Source organism: Anoplopoma fimbria, chromosome 16, assembly GCF_027596085.1.
Source record: "Anoplopoma fimbria isolate UVic2021 breed Golden Eagle Sablefish chromosome 16, Afim_UVic_2022, whole genome shotgun sequence".
In the NCBI taxonomy this organism is placed as follows: Eukaryota; Metazoa; Chordata; class Actinopteri; order Perciformes; family Anoplopomatidae; genus Anoplopoma; species Anoplopoma fimbria.
The window spans coordinates 11130990-11150431 of record NC_072464.1 but is presented as its reverse complement, the minus strand read 5'-3'; the positions used below and the strand labels follow the sequence as shown (position 1 = coordinate 11150431).

Sequence of the window (19442 nt, the reverse complement as noted above, 5' to 3'; positions counted from 1 at the left end):
AATAACTGTCTAGCAATCCTCTCTTTACGTCTCAGTGTAAAAAAAATATGTGATAGAATACAATATGTTCTTAGCTGTGTAAAAAAAATTCAAGCTGTTTCAATGGAAGACAGGAAGAGAAAAAAGAATGAAGGCTTTTCCCTTTGTTCATTTGAGCGTGATAGAAGTAAGAAGCCCGTTTATTCCATATATTCACAGAGAGCTCATGCTTATTAGGAGGGCCAGCAAGCTGAGAGTGAAGCAGCAGAGCTTGGCCTGAGGGGAAAAAAAAAAAAGTGAGAAACCTAAAGCTACATCCCTTAGAGACAGCAGCACTGGCCCCCGCAGGGCTAAGAGTGCTTTTGGGTCAACCAGAGATTCATGATACATATGAAGTATGGACGCTGTAGTGATGAGTGTTGAGATGAAGCAGAAAAACAGAGGAGAGCCAGTAATGACTTTTATCCTCTTCTCAAGTGCCGCTGAGCCCTGTGATCTTTCCTGTGCCCATGTGGACTTGGTCAACAAGCCACACAGGGTTTAGAGAGAGAATCTTAACCCACACTAACTCACAGGGGCCTCCTCTCTGGCTGTCACTGTGATGCGCCCGAGGCCAGTTACAAAACCGCACTATGCTCCTCTCTGACGCGTATGATACTCTCCTCCCAGGAACAGCCTCAGCAATTCGTTTTTTATTGCCCCCCCAGTTGATGTTTTAACACAGAAAGTATGATTCTCGTCTCTGGGATTCCATGGGAAGCTGAGAGGAGCTGAGATTTTGAGGAACTTTTTATATCTCCTTTCATGTGTCCCATCTCCACTCACACTGACCTCCATGTCTCTCTCTCTCCTGTCTTCCCTCCTAGAGAGCAACATCACAGTGTCATTGGCAAGCAACTCTTCAGAGGTCCTCGAGGGCGATGTGATCCAGTTGACCTGCTCCGTCCAATCCACCACAGGCCCGCTGTCCGTCGCCTGGCAGTGGACGGACAAGCAGGCGACTGGACCGGCCCTGGAGGTGGCCTCCATCGATCGGGATGGCACCGTATGGCACAGTCCCTCCTACAGAGAGCGCTCCAGCTATGGGGAGATACGTGTGGAGAAGGTGCAGTCCGACACCTTCTCCCTGTCCCTGTATAATGCCTTACCTGGGGATGAGGGCCAGTACCACTGCAATGCAACTGAGTGGCTTCAGACTGGCACTGAACCAGAGATCAACTGGGAGAAGATAGGAGAGAAGTCGGCCACCAAGACAGTCACTGTCAAGACTGTTGGTAAGTTAGTGCAACCTTATCCAACCACAAGATTGTCTTTTTTACGATCCTTCCAAGTCACTAAGGCACATTGTGGGGCGGGGCTAGAGTGGAGGCTGCATCACCCCATGCTGGTCTGAGTGAAACACAGTGGAAATATAATATTTAACCTTTTTAAATAATTTAACTTTATCTCTTTCTATTCAAGTGCTTGTGGATGTATTTCTCTGTTGTGGTTCAGGAGTGAATAATGTGGTAAATTTGAAGGATAAACATATATATGGTTTTCAAATTATAATCCTGACTGACAGGATGCACATGACTGAATGCATTCACCTCAGTTAAGAATAAATAGTAGCTACTCATAGCTCTGCAGACGATTATATAAAATAGCATATCTATTCACTGTAGATTGTCCAAAACTAAATAAAGAAAATAGGCTATATGGATAAATCAGACAGAGTATCCAGTCATGATGTTGCTGCAAATGTTATCTGTAGATATCCAGGTCCACCGGTTCTCACGCTTCATAATCAAGTGGTAATCAGCCTGAACATGCTAAGCCTGTATTTTTAGGATGAGCAGCAGCTGGACTTGTTACAGGTGTATCTATTCTATATAATGTGGAACATACTTATTATCCAGCTATAGTATTATTCCCATGAAGGTTTAGATTTAACCTCAGAAAATGTACTGTCAGCTATTTATTTTCTACACATTAATATGCACATGCGAGTCAATTATTCAGCCCATCAACATATTCAGGGCAGCCACACTATTGCACTATTGAAAATATGTTCCTGCACGCCTGGTAAGGCATGTCAACCCTCTCACAAGAGGACACATCAAAAATCAAAAAGACGTGTGTGGTTTGTGATCTGCTAAAGACTGATGAACAGCCTCAGAACATGCAGTCCACATAGTTGAATACAGCATGGTTTATTCATGCACCTTCCAGCAGTCAGAGCTATTATGGCATAAACACACACACTCACACACACGCACACACACACACGCTCACACCACCTGCCACACATCAAGAGCAGTGATTCCGTGACAGCCATCATATATGCACACACACATATGGATTAGCCAGAATTATTAGAATGGAAATGCAGCGGCAATGTGTTTCACAGTCTGTGGGTCTCCTCTGTCGCTGCTGAGTTAAGCTGAACATCCTCGGTACAGGCTGAGGAAGTCACTGGAGCGGAGCAGTGAGAAGCTGGCAGACCAGGAGCACTGGGCTCAATACGCACACACACACACACACACACACACACACACACGCGCGCACACGCACACAAAACCAACGGATTAGCTTCCTGCAGCAGCACACAGCGGTGCTGCAGAGAAGAGATGTCGGTTTTTAAGTGGCCATTTGTTAAGTTCGGTCAACAACAGAAACATTAGTTTGAGGAGCAAGGGACGCATTATGCAAATCAGGGAAAAGAAGTCCGAAGCAGCTCGTCTCTCTTCAGTTAGACTCCTCGACATCTCCTCTCCCTCTCCTCCGTGCTTGTTGATCAAAGGATTTCTCAGTGTGCGCTGTTGTGTGACGGTCAATGTGTGTGTTTTACTTCGTCTGAGATTTTGGTACTTGTTTTTCTCACTTCAGCTTCCAACTAAATATTTTCCCGATGCAGATAACTTTTTTTATCCCTGTGTTTGGGCTCTCTTATCTCCTACTACTTTTGCCTTCCTTCTTTAGACCTTGCCCCCTTAATGATTAAAAAAAAATGAGGCTCCAGTATCCTTCTGAGCTTAGATTATGCTTCACACTGACTTGTCCTCTTGATTGTGCTGTTCTACAGGCCGGAGCTTAAGATAATATACAGTATATGGTCATTGTACCTTAATTTAGATCATATACTCTCCCTTTATGGACTCTTCGTGCTCCCTGACAAGACCTGGAGCTTATGGGAGAGGGATACCCTTTGGGAACCTTGTGTTTTTGTTGCCACGGTGAAGACAAAGATGCTTGGTAGAGAGTATTGTTTCCAGCTGATTGGCTTAAGGGGCCCTCAGGGTGTCTGGGGTGGGAAGCGTGTACAAGTGAGGATCATATATACACACATACACAAATCGATGTATAGTAATCTCCCACTCAACCTCGTTCAGTGGACGAAACAAACACATTCATAGTTATTCACACAAACAAAAAGACAAGAGTTGTGTGGGGTAAAACGGATCGGGAGGAAATCCTCTTTTTTTTTTGTCACAGAGACAGACAGACAGTGAGGGAAAGGGATGGATGGGGGCGCATGGAGATGAGAGGAGAGTTATTGTCTATTAGAGAATTATGTCCCCCGGCAGCTGTCCCAGCAGAAGCCAAGTCTGGACAGAAAGCCATTGATTAAACACCCTGAAGGACACCGGGGGTGATGGCTGTCAGAGGAGGAGAGAGGGTGAGGGACAGAGACAAAGCGACGTGGCTGATGACAAGAATATAATAGAGAAATCTGACTAAATCAATATCTCTCCCATCCTCCTACCTCTGTCTTTTGTTTTATCTGTGTAAAGCCATACTTCTCATATTGGAGCTCAATACATTCACATGTATTCTCTTTGGAATGCCCTGAAATAGACACAGCAGGGCCAGGTTGTTAAAGGGCCATGGAGTCTACCTCTCTCTCGGGGTCTAGGCAAAAACATACGGAGTTGGGTGAACGTTTTTAGTTTAATGAGGATAGTTTAGACTTGGCAAGGAGTCTAACGTAGATCGAACATCGGCGCTTAGAGGAAATCTCTCCCCTGGGTTGTCTTTGTTGCATCACCCATTCATTTTGAGGAGCTCATGCTGTCAAGAGCTCAAACCCATACTTGGACCCAGGCACAGGGTGGGACATGCATACACAAGCATGTACATAAGCTCAGTGTCGGTCTTTAGGTGCTTAATGATAGAGGAAAATGCTTGTATAGAGTCAGTGCGCTTTAAGTAAATACTGTCGGTATTTGTTCCAGCAGGCAGCTTTGTCCCTCTTGGTTGCCATGCTCAAAAGGAGAGTTCCTTCCTGGATACGATTATGAGTCCCCACATCATTTGCTGAGCTTTTAGCTTTAAAACTACAGACTCACTCACACACCCACACTGTGTTTTGCTATTCCGCGCAATCAGTGGTTCTCTATGTTTGAAGTGTTCATCATTAGACAAATGAAAATGCAATTTTTCACACTTCCTAACAGTCTTTCTCCACCTCTTCCACCATCTAGAGTCCTCCTTCATGGTGTCGGCCTCATCCCGGACGCCATCGGTTACCTTCGGAGACTCCTTCGACCTCCTGTGCCTGGTGAAGCCTCGTCACAACCCTCGCGTCCCCACCTCCGTCACCTGGCGCTTCATGCCGGCTGGCACAGAAGCTGGCGACGAGGATCAGGGAGAGTTCAAAGACCTGGTGACTTTCACCCGCGAGGGCACGCTGCAGTGGGGGGAGCAGCTGCTGGGGCTGGGCACCCGCACCACAGTGGACCGCTCCCACTCCAACACCAACTTCCGTTTGTCGGTGACCCGGGCAGGCCGCCGCGAGGCGGGCAAATACCAGTGCACCGCTGTCCTGTGGAGGAGGAACTACGACAACAGCTGGAGCAAAGTAGCCAACCGCACTTCCAACCTGCTTGGCATCAGTGTCCTACAGCCAGGTAAAGCTGCATGGCTGAATGCCAGGGAGACACACACCTAATTGGAACGGACACAGACCAGCACACAAACAGGGATAATCACAGATTCAGACACACACTCACACACATACACATGGAATGAATTCAGCAGAGCTTAGAGGATGTCTGCCTGCTCTAATTGCTCTTAGTCTCTGGTTTAGACACTAATTGGAGTGCGTGTGGAAGTGTGTGTGTGTGTGTGTGTGTGTGTGTGTGTGTGTGTGTGTTGTGTGTGTATGCAGGGCAGCGTGAAGTCTCCTAATGGAGCGCAGTGAATGGATTGCTAAATATCCCACAGGAAGAAAGAGAAAAGTGAGCGAAAAAGGTAGAAGAGAAGAAAGCAAAGGACGGAGAAAGTGAGAAAGTGTTACAAGCAGTGAGCGATCTGTCCTTGAACCTTTTTCCTCAGTGGAGGCATTAAACTGTCTGCACCACCCTTATTGGCCCTCTGTGCTTCACACATGCACAGAGAGGAAAAAACCCATTCAGACACAGGCCAATTAGTGGCTGAACACAAACAACAAACACACACAGGCCCCAATTTAGCCCAGTCTGGTGTATGATACTTCATTTATTCAGGTGAATCTCAAAAACTCATCCTGCTAATAAAAAAAATAAAAAATAGTCTGTGTTTCAAAGCAGTCCAGCAAAGCATCGTGGTGCCTGAAGTGCCAATAGAGTCCAGATTTAGTGGATTTGGTGGGAGGAATATGAGCAAGATGTGTGGGTGGAACGAGATGATTTTCAACTTCTGAAATGTGTTTTTGTTTTTTTCCTGTAACGTTAGATTTGTAACCATTCGCAATTCAGGGAATAACCTTTGCGTGCCTGCAAGTCTCTCCCATGTTCAGGTGAGGATAAGTAAGATGCCGTATTGACCTCAGAGGCAGACCGTAGTGATCAATAACACTTTAAAAGTGAGGCAGTGGAAAGCAGTCACAACTACAATACAGTCTCTTATTTCCTGCTGCTATCGATTCAGATGAATGCAAACCGATGTAAACACACACACACACATATTCATACAGAAGCACCTCCGTTCAGAGACAGTGCTTTTGCCTGCTTGACTGACTGTGCCCTGACCTTAACCATTTACTCAGAATACACAGTCCAGGGGCCCTTCAGGTCTTATTTGGAGATCAACTTATCATCCTGAATGCTCATTTACCTTCCCCACCCTTGTGCAGTTTACATTGTTTATCCTTAACCCGGAAAAGGACACACACACACACACATTTTGCAGGGGAATAAATACCAGGTCCTCCTCCCACACCCTTTCTTAGCAGAGTCTCCATGACAAAGTGATCAGTTACCTTGGAAATGCCATCAGTAACCGCGACGATGTGATCAGTTGCCGACTGAAAGCCAATCAGTAACCATAACAGTGCGATCACTCTGTGTGTAAGGGCGCTATCTCACAGGGGAGGGTGAGCGAGACGTTTCTTTATCTCACAGAGACCTGGCTCGGTCCCGGTCACGCTGTGTTTCGTCTCCTCCACCTCCTGTGTGTTTATTTTTCTTTTTTTGTTTTTTTTTAGTTGTGCAGTCAGACCTTCATTTAGACTGATGATTCATTTGTCGGCATGTAGGACGTCTCCCTCTGCATCACGCCTCTCCTCTCCTCCCCTTCTGCTTTTTTTTTTTTTCTCTGTTTTTCTAAATGTTAACCACTCCTGGCTAAATGAGCGACTGGCATTTTCAGCTCCTCTCTCAAATAAGTGGGATAAAGGGGAGTGAGTGTAATGAGGTGTGAGCAAACACAGCACCGGACCGGATTCATAATTGAGAGGCTTTAAGTCACGCTTCCAGAGGTGCCTGCTCAATATGTATGAGCTGCCTCACCAGCATTATGTGTGCAAGTACATATGTGTCCACGTCCATGTTCTTGCACGAATGCCACTGCAGCCGTGTTCCATGTGATGTCCCTCTGAGAGCCTCCATATGCGACCTATGCATAAACACAGAAGCTTACCTCACCCCGGATACCCAGCAACACAACAGTAGAACTGTTCCTCTCAGCTGCCTGACGATCCATTACACTGCCATCTTGCATTCAGAAGGAAGACACGTGCATGTGCCTAACATAAGAAGGTCCCGAAAATGCGGACTGACGCTCCTCATTAAATTATTGGAGAACTTCAAAAGCGGAGAGTGAAAACTAGCATCAGAAATGGCGCCCTTGATCCGACATCCGTGCATCTTAGATTAGCAGAAGGGAAGTTGTTGGATGTTAGATGTAGATAAAAGCAGGACCCCAACGCACACAAACGCAGTCAGCCGGTCAGTGCCACGTTCAGCCAAACTAGTGAAGTACCTCCAGCCCAGCCCAGTTCTACTTCCTGTTCCAGATTGCATTAGCAGCACACTGCCTGTTATCCAAGTCCCAGGGGTCATATTAGAGGAGTTCACCACCATGATCTGCACATATACACACACAGACAATATTTTTATATTCGTTGTGAGGGCAACCCGGGGCTTGAATTACCCACCATAGGCTTCATGCAGAGAACCACTGCACGCACTAACACCATCATGCTCATGTACACACAAACATGCAGTAGATACACACTGGTGGAGGGGGTTGGGGGTCTCCTCACAGAGCATATGTGTCTCATGGTAGAACACAATTCAATAGTAGGCCTAAGGGCAGAGAATCTCCTCAAGCTCATGCACAAAAAAACATAAACATGCAGTGTATACAGTTCCACATAACAGTAGCAGTAATATTAGATTCTACCTGATTGAGTTTTCTCTTCGTCTCTGTCTGGAATACAATAATGGCAAACACATGTTCGGCATGGCAGATCACCAGGGAAGCCTCAATCTCTACAACACAGTGTAATATCATCTAATCATAACTCAAACTACACACATACACACACACACACACAAAAACACACTCCGATACACACACACACACACACATTCAAAGAAAAACACGCAAAACTAATTATGCTGAATCTTCCCTAATGGAACCGGAGTTTAGATTAATGATGGTTTTGGGAGTTCAAGACATTTTTCTCATCATTTGAGTGTGTGCATGTGCACATTTTTTTTTGCGTGCGTGTATCTGGCATGAGGAGTGGGATATTAAGACTGTCTGGTTATTGGCTGAGCTAGAATGATTATGGTGATGATGGAGGGGAGAGGGGGGGTGTCCCACTTAGAATTTTTCCTCATCTCCCCTCACACACCTACGCCTCGCCTGGCTACCTTTCACTCACACGATCAGACATCACACATTTTTTCCTCGCTTATTCTCATCCCCCCCTTCTCTTGTTTTGCTCTCGTTCTCTCTCTATCTCTCTTTGAATTAGAGGATATATGCCTCCTACTTTCTCCAACTTGTCCTGCCTCATATGCTCTTTCTGTCTCTCTCTTTATCTCTCTCTCTCTCTCTCTCTCTCTCTCTCTCTCTCTCTCTCTCTCTCTCTGATAGTTCTTCAGGGTATCTTTCCATTTAATATGAGCTGGCACAGGCAGATGCCGCATGTTCTCTCCTTTCATGCCAGTGAAGTACTTGCCACCCAGCCATTATTGATAGCGTTGGCGTCACTTCACCGATCGGAGATTCCTGCTCATCAGGGCATGGCTGGGAGCTGCCTGTCTTCATTAAGACCCATCCTATCATCCTCATGCCGCTCCTGCTCCATCTCTTGTCTTTCTTTTTTTTTTTTTTTTTTTCTCACTCTCCCCACGAGTCTATTTTAATGTCTTCTTTCCCCTTCACTCTCACTTAGCTGCATGTTTCCCTCCGCGCACGCCCCCCCCCCACCCCCCACCCTAGCTTCTTTCTCACTCTTGTGATTTTTTTTAATATTTCATAATCTCCCCCCCCCCCCCCTGCTCCTCATAATTCTCTCCATTATGTTTAAATTTTTCTTCAAATAGCTTCTTCGCCATTGTCACTTTTTCATGAATAATAAGGATATGGATGCTGTGCTTGTTTGCACACAATAGCGGCGTTATCACAGTGTTGTTGTTCGTGTCGGGGTTGTAAATCTTCTCTGCGCTCAGTTTTTGGCTGCGGCTGATATAGTTTGAGTTTGCCCACAAGCTCACCTCAGGCGGCGCTCCATGTAGAGGCTGCCTGTATGTCTGCAACACACAACCTGCCTCTGTTCATGCATGCACAAATGATCAGAGTGCACTCGCTGTGTTTTTGTCTGTTGCATAAGCACATGACCTCACAGGGTCGTAATGGGTGATAAATGAGTAGCCTTTGAGGGGTGCACTGAAACAGAAAATAATTTCATAAAAGATTTTGGATTAATCACGGCTGTTCCCGACATTCAAGGTCAGGCTCCTTTTCCTGTGTCTTCTTCCTCTCAAGGGCGAACCCCCTAACAGTCTCTTTGTGATGCAAGAACACAGGCACATATTTCTGTCAAATCCAATCCAATCTGGGCCTCATTTCCTTGTTCAGCCCGAGCTGAAGACACAATGAGATTCTCTGTGTTGTCCCTCCATCTCTCTTAAGCACCTGTGAGTGTGTGTGTGCGTGCGTGCATGCATGTGTGCACACGCGCTCTTGTGTGTCCTGCTGCTGCTGTAATTGAAGTCGTAACTCAGAGCTAGCTACAGTGCTGCTGCTCGCCATGTAAATCAGGGGCTAATAGTAGGAGCAGTGAAGGAGAGGCTCAGCAGTGCTGCCTCCTGAATACATACACAGGCACACACACACACACACACACACACACACACACACACACACACACACACACACACACACACACACACACACACCAGACTCTAGCCTGCACTGCATGACCACTCTGAATGGCCACTGTTCTCTGTGGTTTAAAGAGCATAATGTGCTTTATGCTTATTAGCAGACCCCCTTTCAAACACACACACACACACACACACACACACACACACACACACACACACACACACACACACACACACACACACACACACACACACACACACACACACATACAGGCATGCACGCAGGCGCACGGCTCGATCTGACATGTCTTAATGCTCTCCCCACCATGCTACCTTCTTTTGGGCCATTAATCTCCCAGAACTCCCCTGTCCTGACCCCTCTGTCTCACCCTCTCTTGTGCATCCGTTTTCACGTCAGGCCAACCTGAGTTCAGCAATCACTCTCCCAGACAGACAGGCAGGAAGAGGGAAAGTGCAGTCAGTGCATCAGTGTGTTCGCACTGATGGTAGAGGAAAAGGAATATGGGTGGAGGTTGTGTGTGTGTGTGGCTCCGTCTTGGTGTGTTTAAGGCTGCTGTTGCGTGCACAGATCCCCATAATTATCCCGGTCTTAATGATATTGTAGAGGGAGTTGGAAAGGGGAGGAATGGGGAGTGGTAATATCCCTCTGACACAATGGGATCATAGATACATCGCAGTCATTAGCATAGAAATTAGGCTTCCAGTTTCGGCAGAGGAGCCACTTTTCAGTCAGGGGAACCCCATCTGTCAATGCCTCTGACTAGCCGCCCGCTCTGATTTATTCTGTTTAAGACAGTGGTCCAGATGGGCTGGGGTGTGTGCAGCATTTCGTGTGTGTGTGTGTGTGTGTGTGTGTGTGTGTGCGTTTTAGTTTTTGTATTTGAAGAGGTTCGCAAGGAGCTGCAAGCCCAAGTAAGCTGTTCTGCAGGGGATCAGGGCGTGTCTAAAGCCCTCAGTCCTGACATGCTGAGGTCCTGGCCGTGGATCAGCCCATGGCTGTGCTAATGCTAACGCTAAAGGCGGAGCAGGCAGCCATTAAGACTATAAGTCCTCTGGAGTGGAGCTGGAGCGACTGCCTGCTGCTTTCCGAAAATCCCCCCAGGCGCATGTTCTCACTTTCTGTCTTTTACATCTCTCTCATCTTTTCCAGGCTCTTTCTCTCCCTCTGCACACTCACTCTCACTCCTCAGCTCTCTGTTGGTAGGTGCTTGTGAATATCCATTTAGTTTGGTGATGTATCCCTTAACTCTTTTGCTTTCCTCCCATCATTTGTTCCCCCAAGAATCTCATCCCTCTCTCTGTGCTTACCTTTCTCCTTTTTATTCACCCCTTTCATCGCTGTACGTCTCTCTCTTGCCCACTCTGGCCTTATTTAACTAAGTGGAGGCATTACATCTGTGGCCCAGCGGATAGGATGTCAGCTCAGCGGTCATTAAGTACATATTAGACCATATTTTTTTTTTTAAAAAGCCAAAATGTAAGGCAGAGACCCCGCCAGCATCTCTAGTGTTCACACTTCATTTAGACCTCATACATATTCATGAACCCATAGGTGTGTCTGCTGAATATTCATGTCGGTGTCAGCCGATTAGACAGAATGTGATCAGGAGACACAAAGATAATGGTTACACAGAAGGGAGGAAAGGGTTGATCATTGGTCAAAACAAAGACTGTGATGCAGGGGAAATGAGAGGGGTGAAGTGGACATTTCAACCCTAGCGTTAAGAGCTTGTATTAAAAGACTTCACCTGAAGCAGCAGCATAAAACAGAGATGGAAAATTAATTGAATCCTCTCTAGACATAGAATAAAGGATAACGTCCTTTGATTTACAATCTCGGCCTGTATTCTCCTCCTTTGAACACTGGGCCGAGATGTTTACAAGCTCCTTTGAAGATTTTTTTTTTTCCAAGTGTGTGTGTGTGTGTGTGAGCGTGCGTGCATTCGTGAGCTGTGGTAAGTGTGTGCAGACAAGCCACAGGAGCATCCTAAAGTGTACACTCCTCTTCTCCCCGGGCTCAAACTTGTTTTCATCTGCTCTGCTTGGTGAACAACAGTTGTGTGGTGCTGGTTCAGCCTTTGGGGGTTTGGGGTGTACTTTGTTATCTGTCTTCCTTATCAAAACTGGGCTGCCTGTTTGTAGCCTTTTGTGTACTTACCTCCACTGGTTGATAAAAGGAATAAGGACAGTTTTGTCTCAACTTTGCAGTTCCTGTAGCTATTAAACCAGACAAATTGGGCAGGTATGGGGAAGGGGGTTAGACAAAGGTTCAATGAGCCAATTTGTAACTGTACTGTGTGGATCTGTGTGTTATTGTGTGTACTGTAATGGCACTACACGCCCAGCAAACTGCTGAAACACAAGTCCCTCCAGTTGAGCTGCGATACTTAAGGGGGAAAGGGGCACTCTGTATGGATACACCTCATATCATTGCTTATTATTATTGTTATTGTTTTTATCCCCTTTTTTTATTATTATTATGCAGACCAATAATGTGACTTAATAAAATTGTGTTTAATCATGCCTGGTGATGCAAACAAAAGGCTCTGGTTTTGTTTAATTGAGTCCTCCCTTTCTTACTAGAAAAAAAGGTTCTTAAACGACATATCTTAGCCAGGCCACGTTGTTCATGGAGACAAGGTTGCCAGGGAAACCACAGAGGCAGGTGACGTGTATGAGACGATGTCAACATTTATGCTCAAGGGTAACTTTGAAAGTATTATGAGTTTTTGTCTTCTGCTTGATTATACATGGGACAACATTTTTGCTCTTTTTCGCTGTGGAGAAACTAAAGTGACCAAAAACAATAAAGAGGTTTTTAAGCTTGCTTGCTTGTAAAATTGTCATGCACTTTCATTCTCACCAAAGCCAGTTTTGACTGTCACATGAACTAATACAAAGCAGTGTGAATACTGTTTCCAATTAGGGATTTGTCTTACTTTGTGGGTGCACCCTTGAGGCTCATTAAAAAGTACAATAGCAAAGAACATGCGATGACACTTAAAATAGGTACCGACAGCCAAAGAACAAAGTACTACTCTTGCTATTGAGGGAATTCACATACATGACGAACGGCCTTGTGAACGATGTATGATTGAACTGGCTTCCTACGCTGGGTCTCTTCCAACAATCTGCCCTAATCAAAGCCCCCTATTCAAAATGATATACATCTTCAATTATTTTTAGCTGTTTTTCTGCTGTTTGCATCAGAAAATGCATTGATATGACTGTGGGCGATGGCTGTGCTGTAGCTGAAGGAAGAAACCTCACTCTCAGAGGGAATGGACACGTGTCAGAGGACGTGACAGGCTGGTCTGTGAACTCGCTGTTCTCTTACTGAGACATTTCACAGCAAGAGGATTCAGGAGGGAGTGGAGGCTTTAGGTCGTTTTGGGACAAACGTATTTCTCCTCCTTTTATTTCTCCTCTGCCTTTCTGCCGATTGTGCTTCCGTTTTGTTTGTCCCACTTACTCTGCTTGAGTGAGTGCTTGGTTATGATAACTTGTAATAGCTCATGAAGCTACCTAATAGGGCTTGAATAATTAGCCTGTTTTCACTTTGAAAAAGCATTTCTGTAAACACTGATGTAAGGCAACAGGCTCTCAGCCCCCAGTTTGTCTCCTGGCTGCAGAATCAAACTTCAAATGGGAACGGCAGAGAATTGCTTTGTCCTGTGCCAATCCAATCCTGCATGGTTCCACTTCAGGAGGTTCGGAGGTAATTCTCCTGTATAAAAAAAAAAAAAAAAAAAAAAAAAAAAAAGAAGATGCCAGGATTCCGCAGGCTTGGCAGTAATTCCGGATGGGGGGATTGTGAGGCTTCCTACCGAGTCTCTAGTGGTTACCGAGGCAATGGTAATGACTAATTTCAGATGCTTGCTCAAACAGGGTGGTCTGGCGATGCCTTGCAGCCATGCATCTTTTAAATGCAACCAAATGTGTAAATACTGCATGTGTAGTGCAAATATGCAGAAACACAAAACCGCTATCATTTGAGCATGCACAGCAACCTGTGAGCGGGAGGTTTCCAGGACAGATGGCCGTGACCAAAGGCAGTCAATCAGTCAGTCAGTCATAGCAAAGCCCAGCGTGATCTAGGAGTGGACATAAAATTGGGAGATGAAGTGGTTGTTTTAGAATGCAGGAGAAGTGGAGAGATGAATTAGATATAGAGTTTTGTATGGAGTCAGATTTTTTGTTAATCATGTGTATATTCCTGATGAAGTCTAGATATCCTCCGAAACTTTGTTTCCCATTTTTCCAACAACCCCTTTTTTTCATTTCCCAAAAGAAGCCAAGATTGTCTAAACACAAGCAGTACAAGCAATTTCTTCAAAATTGAAAGCAAATCACCTCAAATTTAGAATGAGTCTGATTTAAGAATACATTACAGAGAGTATGAATGTGAGTATGCATTTGTTGAGAGCTTTTGGTACTTGAAATAACATAATTATGTTTGTTTTTACCGATTAAAATACAATGAATTATATCAAAGGCTGCATTCGATGGGCTTCTAGTGCAAATGTACAGAACATGGAAAAGGTGTCTTGTGTGTTTGTTGGATGTGTGTTTTGTTTAGACAATTCTGGCAGACATTGGGGCTCTCGCCCTAAAATAGGTATTCATCACTCATTTTTGCGGGACTGCTGCTGCGATCAATTAAGGGAATTTGTTTCCCCAAATTGACCTCAGCCAACAAACAACTCTTGGCTCGCTGCCAGTGTGCCAACACTAGAAAGTGCAACCAATCAAATCATTATTGCTTAGGTCAAAGATGGTTAAATTAGGAGATAGAGAGGCACACGTGTGATTGTTCTACATTTATTCAAGCTGTGGGATATTTGTTTGCACCAGAGACTTAAATGGTCTGAAACAAATCCTATCAATTCATGAAAACGTATATAAATCTCATGTTTGAGCATTGTATGATGTGAATAGTTTTTTGCTTCGTGATCCTGTGTTTTTATACATCTCATGTTAGGGCCGTGTCTTTGTATGTTCGTATGTTTGTGTGTGTGTGTTTACAACATTCTCTGTGCTGAACTAAACCCCCCCCCAAACATTTGACAGCGAGGCCCTGGCCGCGGTCACACCTGATGTACCTGCAGCTAATCCTATCCCAAAAACCGATGTCACTGTAACCAATCCTTTCACAGCACTCAGGGCAGCCTCAGCTTCTTCCTGACATCTCTGTCACACTTCTCTATCATCTCCTCCCTCTCCTATCTGCTCTTTTCCCATCCTCGCTTTACTTTATATAATTGTGTTCCTTCTATTTCCACCTGTTTTTTGGCAGACTATCAGACCTCCTGCACCGCTTTTCTTCTAGTATCTTACCTAATAATATCCACTCTACACTCCAGCCCCCCTCTTTACCCTTGTTTCCTCTACTGTTCTGCATGTTATCGTACATTTCTGCTTTGATACCCACAGACCTACATCCCCTCAGCTTTGATTTGCCTGACATCTCCTCCTCCTTTTCCTCATATTTCTTTCTTTCTCTTTGTCACCTGCCTCAACCACCCACGCACCACTATCTTCCCCTGCCCTGCTGCCACCAGAAATAAACCCAGCTACAGGTCGTCTGTCACAAAACAGAAATTGCATTGTGTACCTGTCACCGGTGCTCACATTCTCCTGCACCCAAAGGAATAACTGTCTACTCTTTTACCTTCCCTCATTCTTTGCAGAGAGCAAGCTGCGAGTGCAAAAGACCAACCAGTCTCAGGTGCACCTGGAGGACAGTCGCGTCAGGATCAATTGCTCCATCAGCTCCCAGACCAGCCAGGACTCCCAGCATGCTGTGCTGTGGTACGTGAGGCGCGCCACCGGGTCGGAAGCCGACGAGCTCCTGCTGAGGATTGAACGCTCGGGGACCTTTGAGTACGGCGCCTACGCGGACGAGGAGCGACTGCGGCGCCGGGTGCAGGCCGAGAGGCTGTCGGCCCGTCTCTATGTGCTGACGTTAAACAGGGCAGAGAACAGCGATTCTGGGACGTACTACTGCCTGGTGGAAGAGTGGCTGAGTGACCCAGATGGAGCCTGGTATCGACTCTCCCGGGAGTCCTCGGGATTCACGCAGGTTCTGGTCAGACAGCCAGGTGAGCAAGCATTCAGAACTGCTGTTTTATCAAAGAAATGCTTATTTATTCCCACTGCAGGGAAGCAGCAGCTGCCTCTTTGGCCCCACATGCTGTCTTGTTTTTGACCAGTTAGAGATTGTATGCACATTCCCCTCCACTAAATTCCTTCGCCCTCACCACTCCCACATGCTCTGCTCAAGGCCTCAAGGCCGTCTCGCTCTGAAGGCTTTACACCTGTCCTGGGCAGAGCTCAGGTGGCAAAAAATTGCTTGAAGTGATGCCAGTTGCCATGTGCCACGCCAGAGGGCAGAGCCTGGCTCAGACGGAGAACCTAATCCTCTTGTCCAGTACTCAAAAACTTTCAGAGCGCTCAAAGCCAGGATGTACCTATTGCCACCCAAACCCTGATGTCTGACCTCATTGCCGTAGTCTTAAGAACACTCTTTTTCTGTCCTGAGTTCCCCCATAGCCCATTTTCACATATTCGTAATTACAAATTCCTTCTCCTCATTTACAAGCAAATTATTTTATAACTATCCATGAGTACATCCACACACCAGCTGAAGGTGACTTAACACAGAAGTCTCTGAGAGCACTGTTCATCTGTTCCGGTGTCCACTTTATAATGCAGAGTGAAAGCCCTGTTATGGCATCTGTCCAACTAGAATGTGAGGATCAAAACATCTGGTCACAAGCCAGTAGAGCAACGGAAAAGGCTAATATTTTATGTATACGGTGACGCTCACACTGCTCAAACAATTAAGTGAGCTACAGCTCCCATACAAATGCAGAGATTTGGAAAAATGTGCACCTTTTTATATAAGACTTTTATTTGTGTAAGACACTGATTACTTTCATGCTTTAGTCTATTTGTTGTTTCACCTCAAAAGTTAACACATGGTTGTTGGGGGAAGCTCACCAGGGGTCTGGGTTAATATTTAATACTTAATGGATGGGAAGTATAGTATACACGAGCATTCAGGTTTTTACTTTTGATGATACATACATACATATGATAAATATCATGGATATTCATAAAGGTGCTAAAAAATGCATTCACCCAGGAAGCGATCCAGAAATCAGCCTGTCGGGAGAAGAGATGAGCAGAGATTTGTGCCAACGCTCGCCTTTTTTCTTTTTTCTGCCCTCCTGCTGTCCTTTCTGCACCTCGTTTTGCTTTAACAAGAAGACCATTCCAAACTGTGTGTGTGAGCAGCCTGAGCAAGCCAGGTCTTCACTGCCATCTTTTCTTTTTTAACTGCTGTGAAACTGGGGCATTGTACCACCCCTGAAGGGTTGTAGCATACCCGTACAGACAGAGAGACAGACACGCTGGCCTCAGGGTAGGATCTAACCTCGCTGGGAAGCTGAAAGACTGGCGATAGCTGCGGGCATCACTGTGGGATTTATTTATTATTGTCCTCTGTTTACACATTTCGAAAGTTCGGTGTCACTGTTTGCTGAACCATTTGCTGCGTTTGAAGTGGAAGTGCCTGCCGCAATTTCCCAGAGTCCCAGAAACCACTTGCTTAGTTTAATCAACAGTCCGAAAAACAGAGATGTTCAGATGTTTTTACAAAAAAAAAAAAAACAGGAAAACCTCACATTTGAGAAGTTCTAACTGTTAAATGTTTGGCATTTTTGGTCGAAATTACTCAATTGATAAATTGCTTATCGAAATAAATTCCAATTCATTTTTTTTACTGATCTATTAATCCATGAATCAACTAGCCATCTCAGCTCTTTTTCAAACAGATTCCATAAGAGTTGCAGTTAATGTAAATTTGACGAAAAACATTGTTATTTGGTGCTCTACTGCTACACTGTACATATCAAAACATTCCCACTTTTTTTCCGCCCCCATCTGTTTCTCTTTCTTATATTCTTGGACCTCTGCAGAGATTCGACTGCAGGTGGAGGAATTGGAGTCAAACGTCACAGTGGAAGAGTCTGCCTCTATCCGGCTGGGCTGCAGCATTCCCTCCCAGTCGTCCCGAGACTCCCGCTTCTCCGTGTCCTGGTATGTGGAGCGCTCCGAAGAAGAGGATGATGAGGAACAGCTAGGCGAGGGAGAGCGAGATTGTGTGTTCTCCATCGGCCATGATGCCGTGTTTGGAAATGGAAACTGCAGCCCCAGAGAGGAGCCGGGGCCAAACTCCCGCCTGCAGTTCGAGAGGATGACCTCAGACCAGTACAGCCTGACCATTCAAGAAGCACGGCCGACGGACACGGGCCGATACTACTGCCATGTAGAGGAGTGGCTACTCAACCCACGCAATGCATGGTACCGCCTGGCCACCAACAACTCTGGGTTCACCATCGTCAATGTAATGCAACAAGGTAAGTCTCTAATTATCTTAATCCTTAAAGCTTCTCTCAGTTCAGGTGAATATGAACACTGTGACAAAACTATACTTGTATCAATGGCTGTCTTCTAATTTCATACAGGCAATTTAAAACCGGGGAGCTTCCCACAGATAGCACGAGATGTAATTAACTGCTGCGTCTTTGGATGTTTCGTCTCACTATTGTCATATAGCCCAATCCTAATAGGTCCTCTGTGTAACAGTATACATAACTAGAGAATATTATGGGCCAATTAAGGAGCTCTCAGGTACTCTATATGTCATCCTTGGATGATCTGGCTTCCCCACTTGCAGCATTTATTTTAAAGATAGGATGAAGCTCAGTTAGAAGCGGAGCCAGAGATGACCACCCACCGTGAAGCATTAAAGCTGAGGGATTAATGGTGTCAATATTAGTACTCTGATCTAAAGATGTCAGACAGATTCATTCACCAGTTAACTGTAGGAGGTGCATTCCACGGGCTGAATGAGTAGTCAGGAAAACCTGAATAGACAAAACCATTTTTAGTGATTTTCTTTCTTCAAGACTTTACAAAGGACCTCTTTTGCTTCTTGGAAAAAGTAACCCTTGTGTGTTCTCTGTCAACAGTGTCCACCCTCCAGTCAGTGGTGTGCTCCAACGACTCCCTCTTCTACTTTGTCTTCTTTTACCCCTTCCCCATCTTCGGCATCCTCCTCATCGCCGTGCTGCTCGTGCGCTTTAAGAGCCGCAACAACAGCAAGAGCCAAGAAGGCAAGAACGGCGCCCCCCTCCTGTGGATTAAAGAACCTCACCTCAGTTACTCCCCCACCTGTCTGGACCCACCTGCGCTCAGCCTGCACCCGGGCTCCGTCGACTAAGCGTGGGTCTCCCCCCCCTCCCCCTGCTTCGTGCACATCGAGGGTCCAGGCAACACAATGTCAGGGAGCAGATCTGGACTCCACCTTCAGACCTTACTGTCGTTCACTGATGTGTTGAATTAGTCAGTTTTTCAAAATCCCTACCCTGGTGGCTGTCTGTTTTTAGGTTAATAACTGTGTGTGTGTGTGTGTGTGTGTGTGTGTGTGTGTGTGTGTGTGTGTGTGTGTGTGTGTGTGTGTGTGTGTGTGTGTGTGTGTGTGTGTGTGTGTGAGTCTGTGTGTGTGTGTGTGTGTGTGTGTGTGTGTGTGTGTGTGTGTGTGTGGACTAGAATGGGTGTGCCATGTTAGCACGATTAATTGTGTGAGTACGAATTGAAGTACAAGAGGGTATTAGGAGCCTATCTCGGTTTTTTTTTGGTTTTCTGTGAAACTCATAGCTGCATTTTGTTTTTTATTACTCTGAATATTTGTCTATTTTTCAAGAGAGATAAAAAAAAAACTGTGCGCTTGATATCATGGGCCAGTCCGGGAAAAAGAACATTTAAGAGAAGGGAACTGTATAATCGACTCCG

At 45.6% G+C, this 19442-nt stretch overlaps 1 protein-coding gene across 1 annotated transcript in view; it reads left to right on the top strand.

Moving 5' to 3' along the window:
• Positions 1-19053, top strand: part of igsf3 (immunoglobulin superfamily, member 3) — a 64198-nt gene extending 45145 nt beyond the window's left edge. Inside the window, exons 6-10 of the mRNA XM_054615169.1 lie at positions 846-1253; positions 4443-4868; positions 15272-15682; positions 17564-18004; positions 18620-19053. Coding sequence (XP_054471144.1) covers positions 846-1253; positions 4443-4868; positions 15272-15682; positions 17564-18004; positions 18620-18870 — 1937 coding nt within the window. The 3' untranslated portion in view covers positions 18871-19053. The remainder of the gene's footprint in view (positions 1-845; positions 1254-4442; positions 4869-15271; positions 15683-17563; positions 18005-18619) is intronic.
• The last annotated feature ends 389 nt before the right edge of the window (positions 19054-19442 follow it).